This window comes from Odocoileus virginianus, chromosome 9 (assembly GCF_023699985.2).
Source record: "Odocoileus virginianus isolate 20LAN1187 ecotype Illinois chromosome 9, Ovbor_1.2, whole genome shotgun sequence".
NCBI classification, from domain to species: Eukaryota; Metazoa; Chordata; class Mammalia; order Artiodactyla; family Cervidae; genus Odocoileus; species Odocoileus virginianus.
In genome coordinates this window covers 14697712-14725629 of record NC_069682.1, presented here as the reverse complement: position 1 = coordinate 14725629, position 27918 = coordinate 14697712, and the positions used below count along the sequence as shown (strand labels likewise).

Genomic DNA, 27918 nt, shown 5'->3' with positions numbered 1-27918 from the left:
CCATACTAATGAGAAAGACATCTTTGAAAAATCACGTTTGATCTTTTTGGACAACAAAGCACAATAAATAAAAATGAATTACTTACTGTGCTGCTTCAAATACAGGCTGGGACACTGAGAACATTTTTTCCCTGTTCTTTCCAAATGTCAGTCACAAAACTAAGCGCTTTTTTGTTGGTCACTGTCCCTCCATATTTTTAGGATTAAACTAATACATTTGCAACAGATATCTCAGGATGAATTCTGTATGAATACAATGGATCTATACAAGTAATCTTAGAAATCTTTTAATATCAGACTTTATTTTTCCAACACAACTGAAAGTTTTATTAAATAAAATTTTATTGTCTACTGTTTACACTCATGTTGCTGCTGTAAAGTACAACAACATAACACAAATTCCTAGCATGAATTACTCGTTCACCCCCCACTGAACTACAGACACTGCTTGAGAATTTGGTGTTTGCTTTAGGAATTTAAGAAAAAAAAAAATTGGGGCATATTATCTTGAAGAGTATTCTCAAGTGACCTGTTGGAATTCAAAGGCATAGCCAATACTGCAAAACAGCACTGGCTGTGCCGTCCCTAGGAGCAAAGGGGAGTGGCAAACAGGAAGAGGAACTGAGCAGCTGTTCCTGGTGACAGATGTGACTGAAAGCCTGCCTCTGCCCACCTGGACGGGGTGGCTGCTTTGCAGAGGAACAAATAAAACGGGGGAGGGGTGGGAACGTGGATACCATGAGTTAAAAAAGTATAAAAAGTAATTATATCTAAAATATAGATTAGATATAAATGCTCCAGAACTCGTTAAATAAGCTCAAAAATACTGGAAGCTGGCAATTTGAACTACATTTATTTTTAAACGAGTGGGGGGAAACTTGAGTGTTTTGAATGTCGTGTGCAAAACTGATCCACGTCACCATCTCACCATCACGACTGAACATGGCAAGGCGGGTACACTGGTTTCCAGCATCACAGGCAACACTGCATGTATGTGTTTTAATGAGTAATGTAAACTTCAGTGTTAAGGCAGCTGGTACTAACGCTGCACACAGGCTCAGCGCTGCGCCCATTTCAGGAATGGGACAGTCAGCACTTGAAAACAAACTGTGAGAGGAGAAAAGGGGAGCCAGCATTATCCGACAAAAACAATGCGTCCGAATATTGTTCCTTTCACACACACAAAAAGAAACTGGAACACTTAGAAAAACAAAGCACCCATCCCGCCAACTTCAGCCTGTTCCTTAACAAATATTTCAAAATACTGATAAATAATAGTGACTGCAAGCAGAATTCCAGTGCCAGAGCCAATGGCCCCAAGGAAGTCGGCCAACACTGACAGGGCGCCGATGCATAAGCCCCCAAACGCAGCTGCTGTGGGGATGTACCTGGAAGACAAAAACCCTGAGTCAGACTGAGCAGGGAAGGGTGAGCCAACTAAAGGGAACTGTCCACAGTACTGACGGCACGTCTGGGGCCACCCAGTTAACATGCTGATGAAAACTGATGAAGGGCACGATCTGACTCCCTTATTTCAAGAAACCAGTTAACAGCCAAGAAAGGCAATGCATGATTTTCATGCCTGAAGAGGAGAATCTGCAACTGTCACTTCAGTATTGGAATATTTAGTATTGTTTCTAAGTATTGTATAACCTCTTAGCTCCCTCTTTTAGATAAACAGTGAATTTCAAAATGTTTTCCTAAGTAGCAAATTTATGTAAGATCTGGATGATCCTCCTGAACAGTAATTGAACCTCAGCAACATGTTGGAGTCACCTGGAGAACTGTTAAAAATAATGGGACTGTGGGACCTCCCCAGTGGTCCAACAATTCAGACTTTTGTCTTCCAATGCAGGGGCATGGGTTCGATCCTGGTGGGGGAACTAAGGTCCCACAAGCCTTGGGGTGCAGCCAGAAATTTAAAAAGCAAACAAAATATAATGAGATTGTAATTAAAATACTCCAGACCAAAAAACAAAAGACGAGGGGGGACGGGGAAGATGGTAGAGGAAACAAGAATGGGAGAATGGTAACAAATAAAGCTGGATGCAGCTGGGACCCAGAGGTTCACTTTACCATTCTCTATAATCCAGTCTATGTTCTAAGTAAATAAAAAGTTTAAAATACCGATGCTTTGTCAACAAACGCTTCTGGAACATGTGGCAGTCTACATGGAAAAGAAGGAATCTGGACCCCGTTCTCACACCAAACACAAAAATTGGCTCAGAGTGGTCACAGATACTAACACAAGAGGATAAACCTTTGTGACCCTGGTTTCTTAGCTACAACACCAATAGCAGCACAAAGCAGAAAGAGAAAAACAACCTGATCAAAATTTAAAACTTGTGCATCAGAGGATGCTATCAAGAAAGTGGGAAGACAAACCATAGAATGGGACAAAATATTTGCAGATCACATACCTGACAAGACACATCCAAAATAAATTTTTTTTATCTTACAAACCCAGAAACAAAAAGATAACCCAATTAAAAATTTTAAATATGCAAAAAGATGGAAGAGACATTTCTCCAAAGAACATACTCAAATGGCTAATTAACACACGAAAAGATGCTGAACGTCATTACTCATCAGGGAGAAGCAAATCAAAACCACAATGAAAAAGAAACACCCCACACTCATACCCACTAGGTGGCTAACATCAAAACAAGAATTAGTGCTGGTGAGGACATGTTTGGAGGTGGGGGTGGGATGGAGAATGGAGCAGCCGCTGTGAAAGAGTCTGGCAGTATCTCAACATGTTCAACACACAGTTGCTACATGAACCAACAATTCCATTCAGCAAAATGAAAACATACATCCACACAAAACCTGTACAAGTATGTTCACAACAGCATTATTCACGACAGCCAAAAAAGTGGAAACAATCAAAATTTCTATCAACTGGATAAGCTGAACACAGTTATATCTATACAAGGGAATATTACTCACAAACAAAGGATGAACCCTGAAAACCTCACACTAAGTCAAAGAAGATATTCACAAAGGATCACACATAACTTCATTAATATGAAATGTCCAGAACAGGCAAATCTATAGCGACTAAAGAAGAGCTGGGAGGGCTGGGCAGAAATGGGGAATAACTAAATGGGTACAAGGTTTCTTTCTGGGTGATGGAAATGTTTCTAAAAGTACACTAAAAATAAACAATCCACTAAACCATATACTTCAAATGACTACATTACAGGATATGTGAATTATATCTCAAAAAAGTTGTTAAAAAATAAAAAAACTGATGTTGGGACCCAGTGTAGACCAAGTAAATCACAACTTGTACAGGTAGGATAGCAGTAATTTTTAAGAGCTCCCAGGTGATTTTTAGTGCACCAGTCAACAATGGGAACCTCTGACCTATAGCATTTAACAGTGGGGTGAGTAGTGAAGGGAACACAACTTCAATTAAAACAATAATTTAGGTATCAATTTTGATGTGGAGAATAATTCAATTTTGCATTAAATTTTGATTCTTTTGTGATAAGCAAATATGAACTTAAAAATTATAATATCTGACAACAAATGAAAGCCAGATCAAAAACCAAGTACATGTGCACTGTACGTTAATACCCTCTCTCCCCCTCCTATCAAACACTGAGTCTAATGCTCCTTACCTATTAAGCTCATGAACCATGGAGGTATCTCTGTGGCCCCTCATTACCATTTGTTGTTCTTTAAGCTGTTTAGCTACCTGCAAAGAGAAAAGCAATTTTTAAAATCAAACTCTATTTTACTACCAGGTTCTATGAGATGTGATTTCCATATACTAACAAAGTATAAGAAGGGTGAGGTAGGCACTGTCATAACATCATTCCCTGGCAACACTGCTGCACAAGCATGTTATGTGTATCTGAAGCTGAGGTTTCCCAATCTCTTTTTTTGTCACCTCCATAAAGGGAACTAAGGAATAAGACTTTATTGGGCAGGGATGAGCTTTGGAAAGTCACAAACCACTGTAAAATCTAAGAATTTTTCACTTTCCAGGAATTAGTTTTTAACTCCTTGGGGATGACATTACCTCATGAAGAAAATATGAATTAAGAGTTTAAATTACAAAAGTAAGTGTATCAATTACCATTGACACCTAAAAATTACAAATTTTTTTCATTTTCAAATAAACCAAATACTTACATCTTTGGCTGAGGAACCAGACACCTCTATCCATGTCTTAGAAAAGAATGCACATGATCCCAACATGAAGATGATATAAACAACCACATGGACAGGATCCTCAAATATGGCGCCCATGGACTCAGGAGGAGAAAGGTAGTAACAAAGGCCACCCACTGGGTAAGAACGAGCAGGTCCGCCCCCACTGACATCCTACAGAACAAGAATAAAAAGCATAAATGGTCACATTTCCATGACTTTTCAAACTCCCCAGAAAGTATGACAATCTCTTAAGCTCAAAGCACCTACAACTTACGATTCTAGTAACTTAAGGATTTACTTTTGTATCTAAAGTATTTTCAGTCTTACAAAATTACATAGTGTCTATTACATAAAAAGCATTGCGAATATACTAACAGAAGAGCAATTTTTAAAAAAACATTGTAATACAACTATAAGAAGACGTCCCACTTATTTACATCAATCTCTGATAACATTTAGAATATGAAGTTTTCTGAATTATGTAAGAGTACACACACATTTCTTCACTACAAAGAATGGAATCAACTGAAATATTAACACAAGATTAACACATCACTGCCTAAACTCTATGATATTTATTATAAAGAAGTCTTAATAAATATCTGTAATGAAATTTTGTTATCCACACAAACATTTATGAATTCTTACAGTTAAAGAAATGGGAATAACATATTTGTTTATATTAAATGAACGTTCTGGGCATACAGGGTGGGAAAGCAATTTTGGGATGCAATGATTAAAATGTCCTGTTCCGGAGATTACAATTTCCAAATGTTTCCTTTAATTGTGCCCCTAGAATCACTAATTCCAAATCAAATGCCCTGTTTATAGACAAATTAAACTTCCCAATAATTCTCTTTAGAGAAAATCTCATTAAGATCACAATACAATCTATACAACTACTCAGTTATATAGATTTATTACTGTGAAATTATCATAGTAGTAATTACTGCCAAAGTTTATCCTGGGTGGCACTAGTGGTAAGGACCCTCCTGCAATGCAGGAGACATAATGGTACATGCATTCAATCCCTGGTCAGGAAGATCCCCTGGAGAAGGGCCTGGCAACCCATTCCAGGATTCTTGCCTGGAGAATTCCATGGACAGAGGAGCCTGGCAGGCTACAGTCCATGGGGTCGCAGAATGAGACATGACTGAAGTGACTTAGCACACACATCAACTCTTGAGGGGAGGGCCAGCCCTTTCCCCCACCACAGATAATCCATTTTCTGTTAAATGAGTGAAAAAGGAGTCCAGTTGACCCTTGAATAATTGCAGGGGTTGTGGCACTGACCCTCCACACAGGCAAAAATCCACATGTAAATTATGGTTACTCTTCTGTGTACACAGCTCCTCTGCATCGCAGGATTCAGGCTGCTGCAGATGGTGTGGGACTGAAGTGTGTACTACTGAAAAAAATCTGAGTCTAAGTGGACACTCAAAGCCCAAACCCATGCTGTTTAAGGGTCAAGTGTATTATCGGTAAAGGCAATCCTATTTCTTTCAACTGACATTCAAGTTAGTCTCATTGTATTAAATTTTTGTATTTTAAAAAATGGCTTTCAGCAAAAGCAGAAAGTTATGTCACTACAACGTATAATGCAGAATTAGCACATTAAGACAAATGCAGAGTAAGCACCATACTTCAGGAATGACTAAAAAATAATAATTCTTTGGGGGAATACAAATTCTAGAATTACATACTCTGAAAACAATAAAGACTCTTACTCTTCTCTAATTCTATAGTTTTAAGGGGGAAAAATACTCCTTGGTCAGTTACAAATTTTAACTGGTCAAAACTCAATCTGCAATAACACATCTTAATCACAATGTGGCTGGAGTGCTTCAGTAGGAGCTATGATGAAGAGGAAGGCAGAACTTAACTGGATTCCATCTCTAGCAACTCTTGTTCTTTCTTCACTAGTTATTACATACCTTTCTCCAGCTAATCACAAACTAGTTTACTGCCATTTGGACTATGAAAAGCCACAGGGGAGGCAGGAGAGGATGATTTCAGACTCCCATATAATCAGCAAATTGGTTCTTTGAAAAAAACATTATTCAAGACAAGAGTGGAGTAAGATTACAAAACAGGGAGTCATAAGAGCAACTGTAATCTTAACCTAAAAGGTCACTTAAATGAGATGTGAAAATGCTTCTTAGATGTAAAATTATACAAAGTACTTGGCCATTTTTAATTTCCCAATGCTTACAGGTTTACAACTCCCAAATGATAAACTGTGCTATAGATAAGTGAATCTGAAAATGTTACAGCAGTGCTTCAATTATGGCTCACCTCTTTCAGGTGAAAATATAAGCACGAAATGCAAATTACGATAAATCTGAATACTTAGAATAAATAACGAACTACTCACGGCCCACTGTCCTAGTAAATTTACTAGGAAGTTGCCGCTGAACCGAACGGACAGCATCTGGGAAATCACATACAGGTTGGACACCAGGGCAGACTGCAGGATGATGGGGATGTTGGACGTGTAGAAGAGCTTGATGGGGTAGGTGCTGTACTGCCCGCGGTAGCGGGCTGACTTGATGGGCAGGTCCACACGGAATCCCTGCAAAAGGAAGCTCCGGAGTGAGTCGGAGGGACTGGACACAGCACGAATCTGGACAGTCACAGAAGGAAATCTGCAAAGACAATGCTAGTCAACTCTCCCTTCCACACAGACACACAGACACAGAAATCCTTCTCTACTTCATAACCACAGATGCTTTGCGGTTCAGCGTCTGTTAAACAACGGAACTGTTTGCCTAACTAGATTCTGAAATGCTGGCTTGTTAGCGACTAATATTCAAATGGCATGCTCCTCTTTAGAGAGCAAGAATAAAAATCCACACCCCACTTACTTCAACAAAGATGGTATACTTACCTGAAAATATATAACAACAGCGAACACGAAAACTGTGGCAATGAGATTCATGAGATTGGGCAAATTCTGACGGTAGAAAGCCTCCCTCAGAGCTCGGACTTTGTCTGTCCTGGTGGCCAGTAAATGAAAGAGAGCTATGACTGCGCCCTCAAACTCCGTACCTGATGAATCAAGATATGAATCAGCTGCAGCCTCATCACCCGAAGTTCTCCCAAAGTCAAAACAAGCAGCCCTGAAGCTCCAGTACAGGGCCAAAAATAGCGGTCAAAATAATTTAACGCAGTTTACTTTATGATACAGCCATGTGTGGAGCTTCTAAAAAATACTGACATCACTGAGGCAAATGTACCTTTTGTTAGTGTAAATCTGAAGTTTTCTCAAGAGACTATTCTTGATGAAAACAGTCAAAGAAGAATAAACCAAAGCAAATATTTAGTTCATAATGGTTGGCCTCGCCTTTACTTTGGGGGAGGGGGATGGAGATGGGGAAAAGCAGCAGCAAAGCAGCATACAGATGTCAGAATGAAAAGATCAACATTCCCCCACCAGGCTGGCCTTCAAGCTCACTTTACCAAGTACATTAATCAGCCATCACTGCTACTGATTGTTTTAAGGCTGGTCAGGTCAGATGTCAACCATTACAAATCTTGGATGGCATTTGAGAGAAGTGGAGGTGGGTGAGGAGAAAGTCAATTAATTATTTCAAAATGTAGGTACTACTACAAAGTCAAGGAAACAGCTGCAAAAGTTCTCTGATGACAATAAATGATGTTTCTTTATCCTTCTGTAAAATCTTAGTCCACTCCTTTTTATCTGCTGCAAGTGCAGAAACCAGTCAAAATCAATGGCTTCTGCAGCAATGGCTTAGACAATTAGAGTTTTTAAGTGTTTGCAATCACTGAATTTTTAAATGAGCAGAGGCTAAAATTTCCATATTCTTTCTGGAGTAATACTTCCTACTCCACCAATCTCCGCTTCTTCGCTTTGGAACAACTGCCATCCACTGTTGCCCGGGACAGCACAGCAGGGCGTCTGAGGTCCGTCCTGCTCCCCCACCTCATGTCCTCTCAACACACATCCAGCCAGACCCATGCAGTCGTGTCCCTGTGCGCTGTACCTCGGCCAGTGTTAATGGTAGTGGGGCTAAAGGCCTTCCAGACAATGGTTTCACAGATGTTGGTGGCAATAAAGAGGGAAATCCCAGACCCCAAGCCGTAACCCTTCTGTAGCAGCTCATCTAACAGCAGCACAATCAAACCAGCAACAAACAACTGTGGGGAAAGAAATGCGAGTAAGCAGGAGCAAGAATAAACCCAGAAAGGAGCAGTGAACGCCACAACTACTTGCAAAGTACAAGCATTTTCAACGTTAAAACCTAGCTACTTCGGTATCACTGTTATGACTCTCTGCACCTTTCAACCCTCACAGGAAGCCAGTTCTGCAAATCAGAGGATTGGAAATGTCACATTATAAAGCTGACATTTTGACTTTTAAAGCATATTTATATTTCTCTACAATGTTTAAATAAGACCCATTGAGAAGTACCCTAAAACAAAAATGTTCACAGTTGTAGTATTTATGACAGCAAGGAACTGAAAGCATTCCAAATAGCTTCAAGGAAGAGAAAAACCAGATGAAATATGTTACGAATACAAGATGCAATATTACAGGCCATTAAAGGAAGAGCATGTGAACTATGCTGATACATTTTTTAAGTATTATATATATATATGTGTATTATACATAATATAAAATATTCCCAGAAGGAGTTAAAACGTAGACCACAAACATGTCCACAGATTATAACAATGTAAAAATGCATACATACAATGACAAAATGTAAATCTGAGACAATTAAGGGTTCACCAGGTTCTTAAGCTTCTGATTTTTTAAAAAAATGAAGGCACACTAACTTTATGTGAAATTGAAAATTCTTAATTTTCCTCTTGGAGAAGACATTTCGGTAAAAGTATGAACCAATCAGAAATAATCCATAGCTTTGCAAGTGACCTCTGTGGTCAAACGACTCCCTCCCAGTACACCACTGGAAGTATGCTTACCTTACATTTTGTTTTCTCTTTTTCTGAGTTGTCATTTCAACGGCTGTACAGAGCCTAATTTGTCTACTTATAGTCTCTTAGTTTGAATTTCAATGGACTGTAAAAAAGGTAAAATTCTCAAAACTTCTAAGAGAGCTCACTTATTCTTTACTGTCTGAAAACCAAGTTTACCAATCTGACCAGATTAAAGACAAGCTAGCACTTAACTACTGAGATTTTATTTTGACTATGATTATGTAACAGGTACATACTCCTCATTAGAAATACAGAAGCCAACCCCGCATGGAGCATGATAGTGGTCCACAAACCACTGGCCAACCAGCAAGTGCTATTGTGGGTTTCTGATTAAATGACCTGCCTAAGGACACACAGGCAGCTCTGAAACAGCAGTAATTCTTCAAAACTCTGTTCACACCCATGCCCATCAGACAGGAGGGTAATCTGTGTACATCCAGTAAAGATCAAACTCATGCTTCTCTAACTAGACAAAGCAATTATAGGGAAATGAATGAGAAATGGTTTATATAACTGAAAGAGTGAGATAAATGATGGTTTAAAAAAAAAAAAAAGCATGCATGCCTATGAGAAGGGAATGAGAAATTAGGAATTGAAAGCATCTCATAGATTAGAATAGTGATAAAACCTGAATACTAACTGCATGCTTTTCTAGAGTGGTCAGTACATATGAACCTCTGAAGTGTGTATAAAAATAACACTAACATCTCAGCCTTGCTCATGCGTGCGTGTGCACACACACACACACAACTCAATTTGGACAAAATAATATTTACCTCTACTACGTCCCATGCACACTGATACTGTCTATTATTTTTGAAAACTGTAATCAAGACCCCTACTTAGATCCCAAACTCAATAGTGGAAAAACACTGACCATATGAAGGAAACAAGAATAATTAAGGTGAGAAATACCTTACATAACAGCATGCAAACAGTTTTCAAAATCTCTAGGTGAAAACACACTGATCCAATCATATCTCTTCAGTGAATCCACACATTTTCAATGTTAGCAATGCCTTAAAAAGAGGCAATGGGTCACTACCCATATGTATCATCAAACATGAAAATTTTCTCTATACATTAATATTAGAAGAATTAACCACAAGACAAATATTTGCGCACCTGAATTTATGTAAACAACTTAGTATATACCCACTTTACTTGCTTCGTTCCAGAAATTTAACTACTCCTTAATTTCTGGTACTGAAAACTTAAAATAGCTTAACTCCATTTTCTCTATCAATTCAAATTCATAACTGACTATTCAAGAAGTCAATACTTTAACCTAGAAGTGGTCAGCTGAAGTTCCTTAAGAATATAAATATGCCCTGACTAAAACACTAGAAAAGTTTTACTGATGTATAATGTTCTAAGAGCTAGACAGATGCCAATTCTGAGTGTCTTTTTAAAAGCAAGGTTATTCTAACTATGGTCATAAAGCAAATGCTATCAAGAAACAAAATAAGGCAAGATCTGGTGTATCAGCATCCTTACACTGAAGTACTGAAAGATATTAAAACCAGTTTCCAGAGGATCTTCTCTCCCCATCTATTGTAACACTTCTTCCTCTAATTCCCAGGGGTTTTAAATTTACCACTCAAGGTGTTTTTGAACTGAAGAAATAATGACAAAGCTATCCTTTAAAGAAATGTCCCTTCTTCCAATGGGAACTCACGAGGGGCTCAGAAAACTACCGCACAGTCCATTAAAAATGCCTCCCCTGAAAAAGAAACTATTTCCATTTCATTTAGAAAAGCCCTGTGATATGTGTTAATGAATAACATATAAATACCTCAATAATCCCTTTCTCCTTGATCTAAGTCATACTCACTATACAATCTTCTTACTATGATTTGCTTCCCATGTAAGATTTCCTATTGAAAAAGATGGTTAACCACGCCAATTGGAAATGGTGACATTTCTCAATACATATATGTATACACACACTAGTAAAACAGTGTTTTAGTTTTCTTTTAAACTCTTTTTCTGATCTTGACCTTTTTGACCATTAAAAAATTTTTTTCCTAAATTAATCCTAATTTCATAGAGTGAACAAGAGGCATTTCTGAGATAACTAGGACCCTAGATGTTCAGTGTTTAACTTACACAAGCTTCTTTTCAAAATACAGTAAATACTATTAGATAACTTAAGTACAATGCATTCCTGGGTAACTTCTCCAAAGGATTTTTAAGGACTGCATTAGAGAAATGGAGTCCTCAAATATCTTTCAAACTTGACACATTTTAAGATTCTTAGTGGAGGAAAAATGATGCTGGCCTTTAAAAATTCTATTCCAACATATCCATTTAAAAAACCCACAGGATATATACACATGTGCTTATATGGTATTTCACTGAGTACAAGATACTATTATTTGTAACATTCTTATGTGAGCCACTAAGAAAAGAAAAAACACTACAGTTAAACTATGACAATAACCTGTTACAAAGAATTTTTATTGTCTGCTTATAAAAAAGTTTAGACTTAGATGTTTATCATCTAGCTTGCTCTTTCTGTGCCTGTTTATATACAGTAACTGTTCAATAACAAATCACAGCAGATTGTTGTGAGACACTTTAAAGAGCAATTAAACTCAACAGCATGTTGTATCAACAATGCCCGTAACCCAGTGATGTGAGGACGATACAAACAGCTGTGACCAAGCTGACATACACAGGCAGGCAGTGACCACCATCCCAATCACTGCCCGGCTGACAGCACGGTAAAGAGATCATCAGGTCTAAGAAAAAATCCTGATTTCAGAGACATCAAAATGTGCATCTTAGAATCAGTGAAATACAGCTGATAGATCCACAATCTTTTTATTACACGTCTACACCTTATTACAATAAATTTTAATTTTTTACATCAATACAACTTATATGTCACTTCAATAATCAAAATATAATTAAGTAAAATAATTCAAAAGTAAGAAAATGACTATATTAATCATCTAAAGACCTGTTACAAAAGAAAACTGTTTTGTTACCTCTGTATGGAAGCTGCATTTCTCACCTGGATGATGATGAGGAGACAGATGCCAGCGCCCATCTCAGCAGGGTCCCCGTACATGCCCGTCATGACGTACACGATGGCTTGCCCAATGGTAATGATCATGCCAAACACTGACGAAAACGGGGGAAAGAGGACATGCTTACAACCAAAGACAAAGAAGGACTAGGAAAACACCTCTACCACAGAATTCTCACATTTGGGAAAGACTCTTTAGTTGTAGTGATGCTCACATTTCTGGGCTCCATTGAACAAGGCTCTATCCTTGGGTGTATCTCCAACTTCAATGATTTTGGCTCCAGCTAACAACTGCATGATCAAACCAGATGTTACAATTGGGGAGATACCCAATTCCATTAAAGTTCCTGTAAAGGAAGGGGGAAGAAGTAAATGATCTTTACTGTACCCAACGGACACAACCAAGAGACTCAGCACACATAGCACATACCCAATAGAGATTAGCTTAGAAGTGGCCCAGCCCTTAAAATTATGTCTACTGAAATACATGCTTAAAAGTTAACAAGAAAATTTTCATTCCTTAAACATTAATTGCTAAAAAAAAACTCATTTATTAACACAATCTCATAAAACACTGACTCAAAATTACTATAAATACCACAAAATGTAATTTTCTGTAAATTCTAAACTTGTTTTTTTTAAACTGTTAAAGAAACCATTTAAAAGAAATAGTCCAAGAATTCTGTCCAAATCACTGTTCTTAAAATTTACACTAAACATTTTAATGCAGAATTTTAAAATTATATACTAAGTCCAAAAATTAAATACCAAGTTAGTAACAAATGATACTTAAGAATAGCTGTGTTTCTCTAAACTCAAAATCTAAAATTATATAAAAGTCATCAAAATCAATGTTGTAGAATATTTATGGCATAAAAATGTTAATGACATACTAGATAGGAAAAAGCACTCAACAGTATGTATGGCTGGATTGACTACTTAAGTGGAAAATCATCTCCTGTTATTTGAGTTCAGCTATCAAGATGTTTGCACTGTTAATGAACTTATCTACAAAACAGAGTCACAGACCCAGAGAACAGACCCGCGGCTGCCAAGGGGGAAGGGGTGGGAGGGGTCAGCCGGGAGGTGGGTGAGCAGGCAAGCACTACTGCACAGAAAAGACAGACACACAACACACAGGCTCTCCAAAGTCACACCTAACACAGAGACCCATCGCAAAACTCATTACCGGACACTCCACTGCACTCCAGAGAGAAGAAATCCAATTCCACACACCAGAACGCTGACACAAGCTTCCCTAACCAGGAAACCTTGACAAACCAATCGTCCAACCCCACCCACTGGGTGAAACCTCCACAATAAAAAGGAACCTCAGACCACAAGAATACAGAAAGCCCACTCCAGACACAGCAATCTAAACAAGATGAAAAGGCAGAGAAATACCCAACAGGTAAAGGAACATGAAAAAAGCCCACCAAGTCAAACAAAAGAGGAGGAAATAGGGAATCTACCTGAAAAAGAATTTAGAATAATGATAATAAAAATGATCCAAAATCGTGAAAACAAAATGGAGTTACAAATAAATAGCCTGGAGACAAAGATTGAGAAGATGCAAGAAATGTTTAACAAGGACCTAGAAGAAATAAAAAAAAAGTCAATTAAAAATTAATAATGAAATAAATGAGATCAAAAACACTCTGGGGGGAACCATGAGTAGAATAACAGAGACAGAAGATAGGATAAGTGAGTTAGAAGATAAAATGGTGGAAATAAATGAAGCAGAGAGGAAAAAAGAAAAAAGAATCAAATGAGGACAACCTCAGGGACCTCTGGGACAATGTGAAACGCCCCAACATTTGAATCATAGGAGTCCCAGAAGAAGAAGACAAAAAGAAAGGCCATGAGAAGATACTCGAGGAGATAATAGCTGAAAACTTCCCTAAAATGGGGAAGGAAATAGCCAACCAAGTCCAAGAAACCCAGAGAGTCCCAAACAGGATAAACCCAAGGCGAAACACCCCAAGACACATATTAATCAAATTAACAAAGATCAAACACAAAGAACAAATATTAAAAGCAGCAAGGGAGAAACAACAAATAACACACAAAGGGATTCCCATAAGGATAACAGCTGATCTATCAATAGAAGCCCTTCAGGCCAGAATGGAATGGTAGGACATACTTAAAGTAAAGTAATGAAAGAGAATAACCTACAACCTACATTACTCTACCCAGCAAGGATCTCATTCAGATATGAAGGAGAACTCAAAAGCTTTACAGACAAGCAAAAGCTGAGAGAATTCAGCACCACCAAACCAGCTCTTCAACAAATGCTAAAGGATCTTCTCTAGACAGGAAACACAGAAAGGTGGTATAAACGTGAACCCCAAACAACAAAATAAATGGCAACGGGACCATACCTATCAATAATTACCTTCAATGTAAATGGGTTGAATGCCCCAACCAAAAGACAAAGGCTGGCTGAATGGATACAAAAGCAAGACCCCTATATATGCTGTCTACAAGAGACCCACCTCAAAGCAAGGGACACATACAGACTAAAAGTGAAGGGCTGGAAAAAAATGTTCCACGCAAACAGAGACCAAAAGAAAGCAGGAGTCGCAATACTCATATCAGATAAAATAGACTTTCAAATTAAGTCTGTGAAAAGAGACAAAGATGGACACTACATAATGATCAAAGGATCAATCCAAGAAGAAGATATAACAATTATAAATATATATGCACCCAACATAGGAGCACCGCAATATGTAAGGCAAACGCTAACGAGTATGAAAGAGGAAATTAATAGTAACACAATAATAGTAGGAGACTTTAATACCCCACTCAAAACTATGGATAGATCAACTAAACAGAAAATGATCAAGGAAACAGAAACTTTAACAGACACAATGGACCAGCTAGACCTAACTGACATCTATAGGACGTTTCACCCCAAAACAATCAACTTCACCTTTTTCTCAAGTGCACACGGAACCTTCTCCAGAATAGACCACATCCTGGGCCATAAATCTAGTCTTGGTAAATTCAAAAAGATTGAAATCATTCCAGTCATCTTTTCTGACCACAGTGCAGTAAGATTAGATCTCAATTACAGGAAAAAAATTATTAAAAATTCAAACATATGGAGGCTAAACAACACACTTCTGAATAACCAACAAATCATAGAAGAAATCAAAAAAGAAATCAAAATATGCATAGAAATGAATGAAAATGAAAACACAACAACCCAAAACCTATGGGACACTGTAAAAGCAGTGCTAAGGGGAAGATTCATAGCATTACAGGCCTACCTCAAGAAACAAGAAAAAAGTCAAATAAATAACCTAACTCTACACCTAAAGCAACTAGAGGAGGAAGAAATGAAGAACCCCAGGGTTAGTAGAAAGAAAGAAATCTTAAAAATTAGGGCAGAAATAAATGCAAAAGAAACTAAAGAGATCATAGCAAAAAGTAACAAAGCTAAAAGCTGGTTTTTTGAAAAAATAAACAAAATTGACAAACCATTAGCAAGACTCATTAAGAAACAAAGGGAAAAGAACCAAATTAACAAAATTAGAAATGAAAATGGAGAGATCACAACAGACAACACTGAAATACAAAGGATCATAAGAGACTACTACCAGCAGCTCTATGCCAATAAAATGGACAACTTGGAAGAAATGGACAAGTTCTTAGAGAAGTATAACTTTCCAAAACTGAACCAGGAAGAAATAGAAGATCTTAACAAAACAATCACAAGCAAGGAAATTGAAACTCTAATCAGAAATCTCCCAGCAAACAAAAGCCCAGGACCAGATGGCTTCACAGCTGAATTCTACCAAAAATTTAGAGAAGAGCTAACACCTATCTTACTCAAACTCTTTCAGAAAATTGCAGAAGAAGGTAAACTTCCAAACTCATTCTATGAGGCCACCATCACCCTAATTCCAAAACCAGACAAAGATGCCACAAAAAAAGAAAACTACAGGCCAATATCACTGATGAACATATATGCAAAAATCCTTAACAAAATTCTAGCAAACAGAATCCAACAACATATTAAAAAAATCACACATCATGACCAAGTGGGCTTTATCCCAGGAATGCAAGGATTCTTTAATATCCGCAAGTCAATCAATGTAATACACCACATTAACAAATTGAAAGATAAAAACCATATGATTATCTCAATACATGCAGAAAAAGCCTTTGACAAAATTCAACATCCATTTATGATTAAAACTCTCCAGAAAGCAGGAACATACCTCAACATAATAAAAGCTATATATGACAAACCCACAGCAAGCATCACCCTCAATGGTGAAAAATTGAAAGCATTTCCCCTGAAATCAGGAACAAGACAAGGGTGCCCACTCTCACCACTACTATTCAACATAGTTTTGGAAGTTTTAGCCACAGCAATCAGGGCAGAAAAAGAAGTAAAAGGAATCCAGATAGGAAAAGAAGAAGTGAAACTCTCTCTGTTTGCAGATGACATGATCCTCTACATAGAAAACCCTAAAGACTCTACCAGAAAATTACTAGAGCTAATCAATGAATACAGTCAAGTTGCAGGATATAAAATTAACACACAGAAATCTCTTGCATTCCTATACACTAACAATGAGAAAACAGAAAGAGAAATTAAGGAAACAATACCATTCACCATTGCAACAAAAAGAATAAAATACTTAGGAGTATATCTACCTAAAGAAACAAAAGACCTATACATAGAAAACTATAAAACACTGGTGAAAGAAATCAAAGAGGACACAAATAGATGGAGAAATATACCGTGTTCATGGATTGGAAGAATCAATATTGTCAAAATGGCTATACTACCCAAAGCAATCTATAGATTCAATGCAATCCCTATCAAACTACCAACGGTATTTTTCACAGAACTAGAACAAATAATTTCACAATTTGTATGGAAATACAAAAAACCTCGAATAGCCAAAGTAATCCTGAGAAAGAAGAATGGAACTGGAGGAATCAATCTGCCTGACTTCAGACTATACTACAAAGCCACAGTCATCAAGACAGTATGGTACTGGCACAAAGACAGAAATATAGATCAATGGAACAGAATAGAAAGCCCAGAGATAAATCCAGGAACCTATGGTCACCTTATCTTCGACAAAGGAGGCAAGGATATACAATGGAAAAAAGATAACCTCTTTAACAAGTGGTGCTGGGAAAACTGGTCAACCACCTGTAAAAGAATGAAACTAGAACACTTTCTAACACCATACACAAAAATAAACTCAAAATGGATTAAAGATCTAAATGTAAGACCAGAAACTATCAAACTCCTAGAGGAGAACATAGGCAAAACACTCTCCGACATAAATCACAGCAGGATCCTCTATGACCCACATCCCAGAATTTTAGAAATAAAAGCAAAAATAAACAAATGGGACCTAATGAAACTTAAAAGCTTTTGCACAACAAAGGAAACCATAAGCAAGGTGAAAAGACAGCCCTCAGATTGGGAGAAAATAATAGCAAATGAAGCAACAGACAAAGGATTAATCTCAAAAATATACAAGCAACTCCTCCAGCTCAACTCCAGAAAAATAAACGACCCAATCAAAAAATGGGCCAAAGAACTAAACAGACATTTCTCCAAGGAAGACATACAGATGGCTAACAAACACATGAAAAGATGCTCAACATCACTCATTATCAGAGAAATGCAAATCAAAACCACAATGAGGTACCATTACACGCCAGTCAGGATGGCTGCTATCCAAAAGTCTACAAGCAATAAATGCTGGAGAGGGTGTGGAGAAAAGGGAACCCTCTTACACTGTTGGTGGGAATGCAAATTAGTACAGCCACTATGGAAAACAGTGTGGAGATTTTTTAAAAAGCTGGAAATAGAACTGCCATATGACCCAGCAATCCCACTTCTGGGCATTCACACCAAGGAAACCAGATCTGAAAGAGACATGTGCACCCCAATGTTCATCGCAGCACTGTTTATAATAGCCAGGACATGGAAGCAACCCAGATGCCCATCAGCAGACGAATGGATGAGGAAGCTGTGGTACATATACACCATGGAATATTACTCAGCCATTAAAAAGAATTCATTTGAATCAGTTCTAATGAGATGGATGAAACTGGAGCCCATTATACAGAGCGAAGTAAGCCAGAAAGATAAAGACCATTACAGTATACTAACACATATATATGGAATTTAGAAAGATGGTAACGATAACCCTATATGCAAAACAGAAAAAGAGACTCAGATGTATGGAACAGACTTGTGGACTCTGGGAGAAGGCGAGGGTGGGATGTTTCAAGAGAACAGCATTGAAACATGTATATTATCTAGGGTGAAACAGATCACCAGCCCAGGTTGGGTGCCTGAGACAAGTGCTCGGGCCTGGTGCACTGGGAAGACCCAGAGGGATCGGGTGGAGAGGGAGGTGGGAGGGGGGACCGGGATGGGGAATACATGTAAATCCATGGCTAATTCATTTCAATGTATGACAAAAACTACTGTAATGATGTAAAGTAATTAGCCTCCAACTAATAAAAATAAATGGAAAAAAAAAAAAAAGAAAAGACAGACACCAAGGTCCTCCCGGCTACAGGCCTCCCGTGCAGCACAGGAGCTATACTCAGTATCCTATTATAAACCGTCCTGGAAAGAAATATACAAAAAAAGTATGTAAATGTGTAAGTGAATCACTTTGTTGTATAGCAGAAATGAACACATTATAAATCAACTATTTTCGAATAAAATAAATTTTTTTAAAAGATGTTTTTATTGTTATTTTTACTCAGTAGGTTATGGGTAATTTTTATTTATTTTTTGCCTCTATTTTCTAAAATTTTTCTATATAGAAAATAAGCATTATAGTTCCAGTTAAAAGAAAGAAAGAAAACCAAATACACCAAGTGTGTAAGATAATATGCAAAACTAATAATTCCACATAGCCAAGATCATGTTTCCATTGCCCATTCTGTCACATCACAACCTTAATTCCTGACTTTTATAAATGCTGAAAAGGTGCCTTTAATATGAGAAAGATTTCATCTTAAATGGACTTCATGTGTGTTTCAAATACTTCTTTAATGGTAAAGAGATAAAAAACATGTCATTGTTAAAGCTAGTAGGCAGGTGGGTAGATGTCTTTTTACATCAAAAATCACCAAAATTTAAACTGCAAATAGATCAAGTCCAAAAATTAATCCAATCAAGCTTAATGAACATTTCATTTAGGAAATATGGCACTTCAACTCAGTAGGGAAAAGAAGGAAAATGGACCTTGGCAAATGACTAGACATTTATAGCAAATTAAGCCTAGATTCCCTATCTCATGACTTCCAACAAAATAAAGCCCAGATATTTAGAAAATTTAACCATAAAAGATAAAAAGCAAAAGTACTTGAAGTGAATATGTTTATAATCTTGGAAAAGAAAAAGCCTTTCAAAGCATGACAAAATATCTAAAAACCACAAGGAAAAAGATGGACAATATGATTAGATACAACTGTGAAACCTCCATGTGGCAAAAGACAGGATAATAGTTAAAAGAAAAATATTCAAACACAAGGAACAAAGAGCTCAAATCTTTAAGAGGCAAAGAATTCTCCCAAATGGATTTTAAAATGAAGAAACAACAACAGTGAAATAAGTCAGCCAGAGAAACAAATACCATATGGTATCACTTACATGTGCAATTAAAAAAAACACAACAAACTAGTGAATATAATAGCAAAATAAACAGTCTCACTGCAAAATCACTGCAGATGATGACTGCAGTCATGAAATTAAAAGACACTTGCTCCTTGGAAGAAAAGTTATGACCAACCTAGACAGCATATTAAAAAGCAGAGACATTACTTTGCCAACAAAGGTCCATCTAGTCAAAGCTATGGTTTTTCCAGTAGTCATGTATGGATGTGAGAGTTGGACTATAAAGAAAGCTGAGCACAGAAGAACTGATGCTTTTGAACTGTGGTGTTGGAGAAGACTCTTGAGAGTCCCTTGGACTGCAGGGAGATCCAACCAGTCCATCCTAAAGGAAATCAGTCCTGAGTGTTCATTGGAAGGACTGATGCTGAAGCTGAAACTCCAATACTTTGGCCACCTCATGAGAAGAACTGAGTCACTGGAAAAGACCCTGATGCTAGGGAAAATTGAAGGCGGGAGGAGAAGGGGACGACAGAGGATTAGATGGCTGGATGGCATCACAGACTCAATGGACATGAGTTTGAGTAAACTCCGGGAGTTGGTGATGGACAGGGAGGCCTGGCATGCTGCAGTCCACAGGGTCACAAAGAGTTGAGCACAAATGAGCAACTGAAATGAAGTGAAGCAGTCTCACAGATATGGAGAACAAACTAGAGGGTAGGGGTGGGGGAAGGAGCACAATATAGGGGTTGAGGAGTGGGAAGTTAAAAACTACAGGGTGTAACACAGGCTCAAGGATGTATTGTACAGCACAGAGAATACAGCCATCCATTCCAAAAAAAATAGAAAAATTAAAAAGACGTAAATGGCACAGCCACTCCCAGTAATGTTCTTTTCTCAGGAAAATACCAACACAGGAGGAAATCCCAGCACCCAAATCTGTACTAAGTAACCCTGAAACTCTTAACCAAGACTGGCTGGGTCAGGTATAAACATGGTAACCTGGAATTATGAACTGAGAACTGAACCAGGAGCTGTTGAAGCTAAATCACAAAGACAAGGTTCCCAGCTAGCCCCTGCTGCTGAGGTCTGAAGACTGTCTGGTTCTCCCTCCCCAAAGGCTAAACTATTCTACCTCATCTTTGGATTCAAAAAATAACTAGTATCCTTCCAATAAATTCCAGTTTTATGTTTAAACCACTCAGTCATTTCCTATGATTTATAACAAGTCCACTCATAGAAGAAATACAAATATTCAATAAAAACATAAGATGATGCACTAGTATGGAGGCAAAAGAAAAGCAGCACATACCTCTGTTGGATGCAAGGATAACTCTCATCCAGTAGAAAGGATCTGCAGAATCTGATGACATGATTCCAAACAGTGGTATCTATAGGATTAGATAAACTAGTTCATGAAAATGTATTATACAAATTAAGTTTGAACTTAATAATGCATTCACTTAATATTTGCCATACTTAAAAAAAAAAAAAACACTACTTCTCAAGTTCTGTAACAAAACAAAAATACCTGAAATGTATAGTTTTTTAGGGAAAATATAAACAACGGATATCAGTACTTTTCACCAGTAAATACTCCTATCAGTACAGAGATGTACTGCACACAATCTGAACATATGCAAAAATACTGAACTACACACTTAAAATGGTTAAGATGACAAATTTCATGTTTTTACAATTAAAGAAAATGTTCTTTATCATTAAAGTATAGGATATATCTATGAAGTCACAGAATAATTTTGCAAAGCTATGGGTACAAATGACAGCCAAGGCCATGCTCCAAATGTAAGACTGAAGACAATATACACAGTAGAATGCAGCCATTAAAAATTATACTATGAAAAAAAATTTTTTGAATTATACTATGAAGCTTATATTAGTATCAGGATATGTTTAATTTGTGGTAGTAAGTAAAAAAGAGTGGTTCTCAACCTGGGGCAACTTAGTCCCCCAGGGGATATCTGGGAATTGTCTAGGAAGACAATTTTGGTTGTCGCAACTTGAAGGGGGTGCTAATGGCATCCGCTGGGTAGCGGACCCTCACAGGAAGACACTAGCAAAAGTCTAATGAGAGACAGAGCCCCGGTGGCATTTACAGCAATTCTCTCAGCTGATCTCATCGCCCTCCATCCTTTCAAGCTAAAAAACACCATGGAAAACAACAGACCCCGAACCCTTAAACTACATCTGTGAAGGGAAAATAAACCTGTTGGAGATTCAGTGGAAAGAGAATCAAGAAATCACCAGTCCTGGGCAGAAATCCCTAAGCATGAGAAAGACAAAAAGGTACAGCCTGGCAACTCTGTAAATCCATTACAGAAAAAAAACAATAAATAACATAATATACGTAAATTAAGTAAGGGCACGAAAAGTCGTGAGCAGTGTAACACTTCAAGAAATACAACAAGTTATACTTCTTGGGTTTTCTTGGGTTCTAGCTATAAAGCTGAAAAGATTTACTATCTGGCCTTTTACAGAAAAAATGCTTGCAGACCCTTGGGTTAGAAGATTCACTAAGTTCAAAGCAATAAAAATCATAATCCCAGTAGGCTTTCTTTAAGAAACTGACAAGCTGATTCTAAAATTCAAATGAGTGACTGAGAACTGACAAAATCATTCTGAGAAGAGCAAAACTGGATGACTTTTACAACCTAATTATAGGATTCAGTCTAAAGCTACCATAATCAAAACAGTTTGGTTTACCATAATGATGGAATATGATCAATGGAATAGAACTGAGAGTACAAAAACAGATCCATGCTTAAATGGCTAACTGGTTTTCAACAACGATGCCAAGGTTAATTCAATGGAGAAAGGATAGCCTTTTCAACTGGCCTGTCCATACAGAAAGAAATGGGCCCTAACCTTCCTTCATGCCATACACAAAAATTAACTTGGAACAGACCATAGACCAAAACATAAAAGCTAAAACTATTTAGAAGAATACGGGAGAAAATCTTCACAATACATTTATCTGATGCAGGACTTGTATCCAGAAAATATTTTAAAAGGCATGTAATTCACTAATAGGACAATAATGCAATTTTTTTAACAGGAAAAAGATCCGGGGAGAAAACACTTTACAAAAGATGAACAAATATTCAGTTAAGTATATGATAAAGCTGCTCAATATCATTTGCAAGGGAAATAAAAGTTAAAATCTTAAAGTGGAAAAAAGGGAACCTTCCTATACTTTGATGTAAAATGAAAACAGAAGCTTCCTCAAAAAACTGAAAATGGAGCTAACATATAATCCAGCAATCTTACTCCTGGGTATAGATCCAGAAAAGGTAAAAATTCTAATTCAAAAAGATACATTCACCCCAATGTTAATAGTGGCACAGTTTACAATAGTCAAGACATGGGAGCAACCCAAAATGTTTAAGGGCTGGTCAGTAGAAGCAAAGTAATACAATGATTTGGCTTTGGAGGATTTATAATTAAAACATGCTGTTTACAACATGATTAAAAGCAAACAAAAAGGAAAAATATTTGCACAACACCTGTCAAAGGTTTCACACTTTTATATATAAAACCTTGTCATAAACCAATTTTTAAAATCTTAAGAAGAAAATGGGTAAAGATCATTAACTGAAAACTAAGGGAAAAAGAGAAAATATGTTCAAACCCACTAGAAAACCAAAAGAAATACACAGTAGAAGAATCATTTCACTATCAGCTCAGACTGAAATGATGATTCTCCTATGTACAACAGTTAAGACAAAGAAGCAATCTAAATGTCCATCAACAGAGGAATGAATAAAGATGTGAGTTGTATGTATAATGATGATGCTCCTATGTACAGAAGCAATCTAAATGTCCATCAACAGAGGAATGAATAAAAGAAGATATGGGTTGTGTACATACACACACACACACACACACACACAATGGAATACTTCTCAGCTGTTAAAAAAAATGCAGCGACATGGATGGACCTAGAGGTTAGCACACTAAGTGAAGTCACTCAGAAAGAGGAAGATAAATACCACACGATACCACTTATATGTGGAATCTAAAATACAACACAAATGAACGTATTTATAAAACAGAAACAGACTCATAGACATAGAGAACAGACTTGTGGTTATCAAGGGCTGGGGGAGAGGGATGAAATATAAGTTTGGGATTAGTAGATGCAAACTAGTATACACAGGGTGGATAAACAAATACTGTATAGCACAGGGAATTATATTCCATTCAATATCCTATATTCAGTATCTGCTGTACATCAGAAACTAACACTGTAAATCAACTATACTTCAATAAAAAGTAATCTTCTAAAAAGATATGCTCAAAATAATTCAGTATATTTACTATTTGAACTAAAATTAGCTTCTCAAATTATAACCAACCAAGACCTGAGAATAACAGTACAGACATCTGTTCAGTGTTTGGTTACATACCTGACAACATACTAAGAAAATGAAGAGAGTTATAGCAGTCCATAGTACCTTCTCTCTAAACTGGATCTGTGCAACAAAATAAAAAAACAACCAATCAAAACCAAGAAACAGCAAATGTAAAAAAAGCAGAAATGCATATTAAAGCTTAACCAGCATTCTCCATCATGACATGCTCTTATTATTTACTCTTAAAATACTCTCACCCTAGTGAGTAGCAGCTAAAGCAAACAGCTAAACTTCTCAAGCATTTTTCTTATCTGAGAATTAAGGACTATGGTTTAAATACAGGCAGGCCTTAATACACTGCACCACGTTAGCTGAAACTGAAAAGGATAAAAAGACACACACCCAATATTCACACATTTCAGCTAACATCATACTGTACAAAGCCATCACTTATTGTGGTAAGTGATATCATATGGTATTTGCCTTCCTGCCTATATTATTTAGTGAGTATTTCATAGACTAGAAAAGCTATAGTTTGTTAGTATATATTACATGTAACAGGAACAACTATTTTTATAACCTCAAAGAAATTTGAAAAAAGAAATATATTTCTGAATATTATAAAACAGTAAGTTTAACAAAAGTCTTACTTATCTCTTTCTAGTCCCTATTCTGGTTAGTTCCATGAGAAATTGAAAGTATAGTAAAAGAGGAACATCTGGGAACGTTTGGGATTAACAATATTTCTAGAATTGAAATGCCTTACTTCCAAGTTCACAATGATGGAAGAACAATTTGATGCAGTCCCTATCTTTTGAATGCATTTCTGTGATTTTTCTCTGCAATGAATGAATCAAGAAATGAGAGGTATACGCCTGCCCAGTTGCAATCCATTTATGTGAAACAGTTGGTATGCATGAAAACTGACCCAAGAGACTGAGTCATTTCTAGTGTGGTGGATCATAATAGACAGGAGAATACTGTATCTTATCTAACACCCAGGCCAAAGAAACATAAGGTTTGGAAATGCTACAACTTAGAGAACAGTTGTTTTTGAAACCAGGAGATAAACTATCTAGATTTAAAAGGTCTGCTGCTGCTGCTGCTAAGTCGCTTAAGTCATGTTTGACTCTGTGCAACCCCATACAGGGCAGACCACCAGGCTCTGCCATCCCTGGGATTCTCCAGGCAAGAGTACTGGAGTGGGTTGCCCTTTCCTTAAAAGGTCTACACTACTAGTTTATTCACTTTTATGCCTCTTGTGAAGAGAAGGAATAGGTATTTCTCCAGTTACAACCAGAAAAAGGTTGAGGAAAATAAATCAATGTAGCTAGTTTAACAGAGTAAGTCACTTAGTTACCTTCTATATTACAAAAATATTATACTTACTTTCCTTTCAGGTTTCTGAATTTCTGGTAGAACTGCACAGAAAGGCTTGATAACTTCTAAAAATTTGACTGTTTAAAAAAAAAAAGAATAAATGCCCCTATTACAAAGTTTTAAAAAAGATTTTTATTTTTGCAGAATCAAATACAAATGTCCTTTTAATGGCAATCCATCCCATTCCCACCCCCAAAATGAATTAATCATAATGCTCTTCATTTCAAAGTAATTTGCTTCCTCATGCTTGAACCCCACCCCTTTACATATACAGAAAAGGAGTAATTCAGTCAGCACCTCTACATCAAAAGGAGCAAAACCAGTCGACCAACAAGAACATGCATTATGGAAGGAAACAGGACATAAAAGGAGGCAAGTACAAGAAATGAGCTGACACTGCAGGACTGACAATTTGGGATTGAAAGATGCTGAAATGCATAAGTGAGAAATATCACACCCCAGCAGTGAAAGTGCCAAGTCCTAACCAGACCACCAGGGAACTGCCTAAATAGGTTTTTAAAAGTACTGAATACAATCTCTGCTTCATTTCATTAAGTCACTATTCATTGCTTGGACGCTCTCCCATGTAAGAAAATCTCAAAGTACTTCTGTATGTTCAATCCTCGGCCCAGAGAATGATGACTACATTTCATTAGAAAGTACTGTTTTCCCAGACAACTCATAATGTATAAGACAGACCAAACTTCAGGATAGGCACTCTCTTCTGGCATGGCTTAAGTCAAGTCCTGCCAAAGAACTGGAGGATGAAGGTGATAATCATTCAGTCTCTGCCAGTGTCTGCAATGTGCAGAAACACAAAAATCCATAACTAGGTTATGAGTTAAGATCATTCTTCCCTTACACACACAGGATTCTATGTACTAACATCATGAAATTGTTTTAAAACTGACGTGAGCTATTACACTTCAGCCAGTTAGCCAAAAGTTGACTACAACATCTTTCTTGATGTTGAATTTATATTACTGAAGTATGGTTGATTTGACTACACCGTCTTTTTATAAAATCTCTCAAAGTGATGGCGGCCACTGATGTTTGACAGAAGAACTCATAAATTCTCATAAGCAGGTATTTGTTACCCAAGTACCATTTAAGACGACTTGGAAAGCAAATCTGAATTATGAAAGTGTTCATCTCTACTACAAAACAAATGTCAATCACATCAGGAAACTTGCTAGAATCCCCCTACCCCTTTTCCTTCCCACTTCAACCTAAGCTACCCTCCCAGATTTCTTGGTTTATGGTCATCTGTGTTGGAATATTCATGTTCAAGCAATGCTTTTTTTGTCTGCCACCCCACTCTTCCTGTGTTGTAGAATTTAACGCTTTATACTGCAAACTCAAGATCAAGGGTCTCCTATTCCTTTCTAAGCTTTCCGCAAATGTCCACTAGTTAGCAGGCCAACGGGTGTACGGCTTGGGTTTGCGGTAATCCGTTCATCTAACAATCACCCCAACAGCTATGTAAGTATATCTGTGAAGATACGTGGTGTTGAGGGTTTGGCAGAGGGCCCTCGAAAGATTCCCCTTATTTAAGGCCTTGTCTCTAAGGCTTATACGACCTGACACACGTTAAGTTTTCAGTAAACGCTACAGAATGACTGGAATGAAAATTTTAACGAAAACGCTAGGCCACCAATCGCCTCCTTTCCTCCCCTAAAATAGACGCCGTGCATCACTTTTTAAAAAATGAAACAAGGCAGGGAGCTTCATTCATCACAACTAATATTCCAAGGGTGATTGGGAATAAAAATGTGAGTTTCCTAAGCTCCTGAAAAATTAAAAGTGGTCCAGGTGTCTGCTGGTTCCTTAACTCCCCGCCCCGCAAACCAATGGCCTCCCCGCGCCGTCCTCCGCTGCACGCCACCCACTGAGATGCGCAGACCCAGGCCTCCCGATCCTAGCCCCGCAGCCGGCCTAGGCTAGGCCTCGCACGGCTGGAGGAGCCTAGGCTGAGGCCCCCCGCCCGCGCTCTCCGCAGCGGCCCGCGCCTCCCCGGTCCACGGGCTAGGCGACACTGGACCGGCGCCCACCCCCCGCTTGCGGACCGTCGGGGCCCGCGCCCTCGGCAAGGGCCTACCACCGCTACTCACTGCCCATGGCGGCGGCTGGGGCGGCCCGGCGGGGCCCAGCGGCCTCGGCGCGGCCTTCGCTCGTGTCCCGCGGCTCGAGCCTCGGCGCCCGCTCGCGACACGCTCCGGCCAGCCCCGCGCAGGCTCCGCCCCTGCCCACGTGACCCGCGTTGTCGCCCCGCCAGGCCCCACCCCCTGACGACAGCCTGGCTTTAGGCCGCCTGCGCAGATGACGTCCGCGTCGTTGCCATGGCCACCGCAAGCGTGGGCGTCCTCCTGCGGAGCCCAGAGGTGGGACCC

General features: G+C 38.1%; 1 protein-coding gene across 2 annotated transcripts; it reads right to left on the bottom strand.

Moving 5' to 3' along the window:
• Window positions 1–324: 324 nt before the first annotated feature.
• On the bottom strand, window positions 325–27789 carry SEC61A2 (SEC61 translocon subunit alpha 2). 2 transcript variants are annotated; one of them, XM_070471977.1, is made up of 12 exons: window positions 27627–27789; window positions 25538–25605; window positions 24203–24268; window positions 21088–21166; window positions 12376–12507; window positions 12146–12255; window positions 8169–8322; window positions 7052–7212; window positions 6539–6736; window positions 4144–4335; window positions 3627–3703; window positions 325–1388 (listed from the first exon to the last, which is right to left on the bottom strand). In XM_070471977.1, the coding sequence occupies exons 4-12, from the start codon at window positions 21146–21148 to the stop codon at window positions 1202–1204; spliced, it is 1272 nt and encodes a 423-aa protein (XP_070328078.1). In that variant the 5' UTR covers window positions 21149–21166; window positions 24203–24268; window positions 25538–25605; window positions 27627–27789; the 3' UTR covers window positions 325–1201. The 2 variants fall into 2 exon arrangements, with proteins under 2 accessions (XP_070328078.1, XP_020748815.2); XM_020893156.2 differs by having other exon boundaries at window positions 27640–27732.
• Between the last annotated feature and the right edge of the window lie 129 nt (window positions 27790–27918).

Excerpts from the sequence above, each read along its gene's own strand:
- SEC61A2 (XM_020893156.2), bottom strand. Across the intron at positions 4,336-6,538 it reads ATTTACTAGGACAGTGGGCC|GATGTCAGTGGGGGCGGACC; the intron begins GTGAGTAGTTCG and ends CTTGTTCTGTAG. Across the intron at positions 1,389-3,626 it reads ATGGTTCATGAGCTTAATAG|GTACATCCCCACAGCAGCTG; the intron begins GTAAGGAGCATT and ends TTTGTCTTCCAG.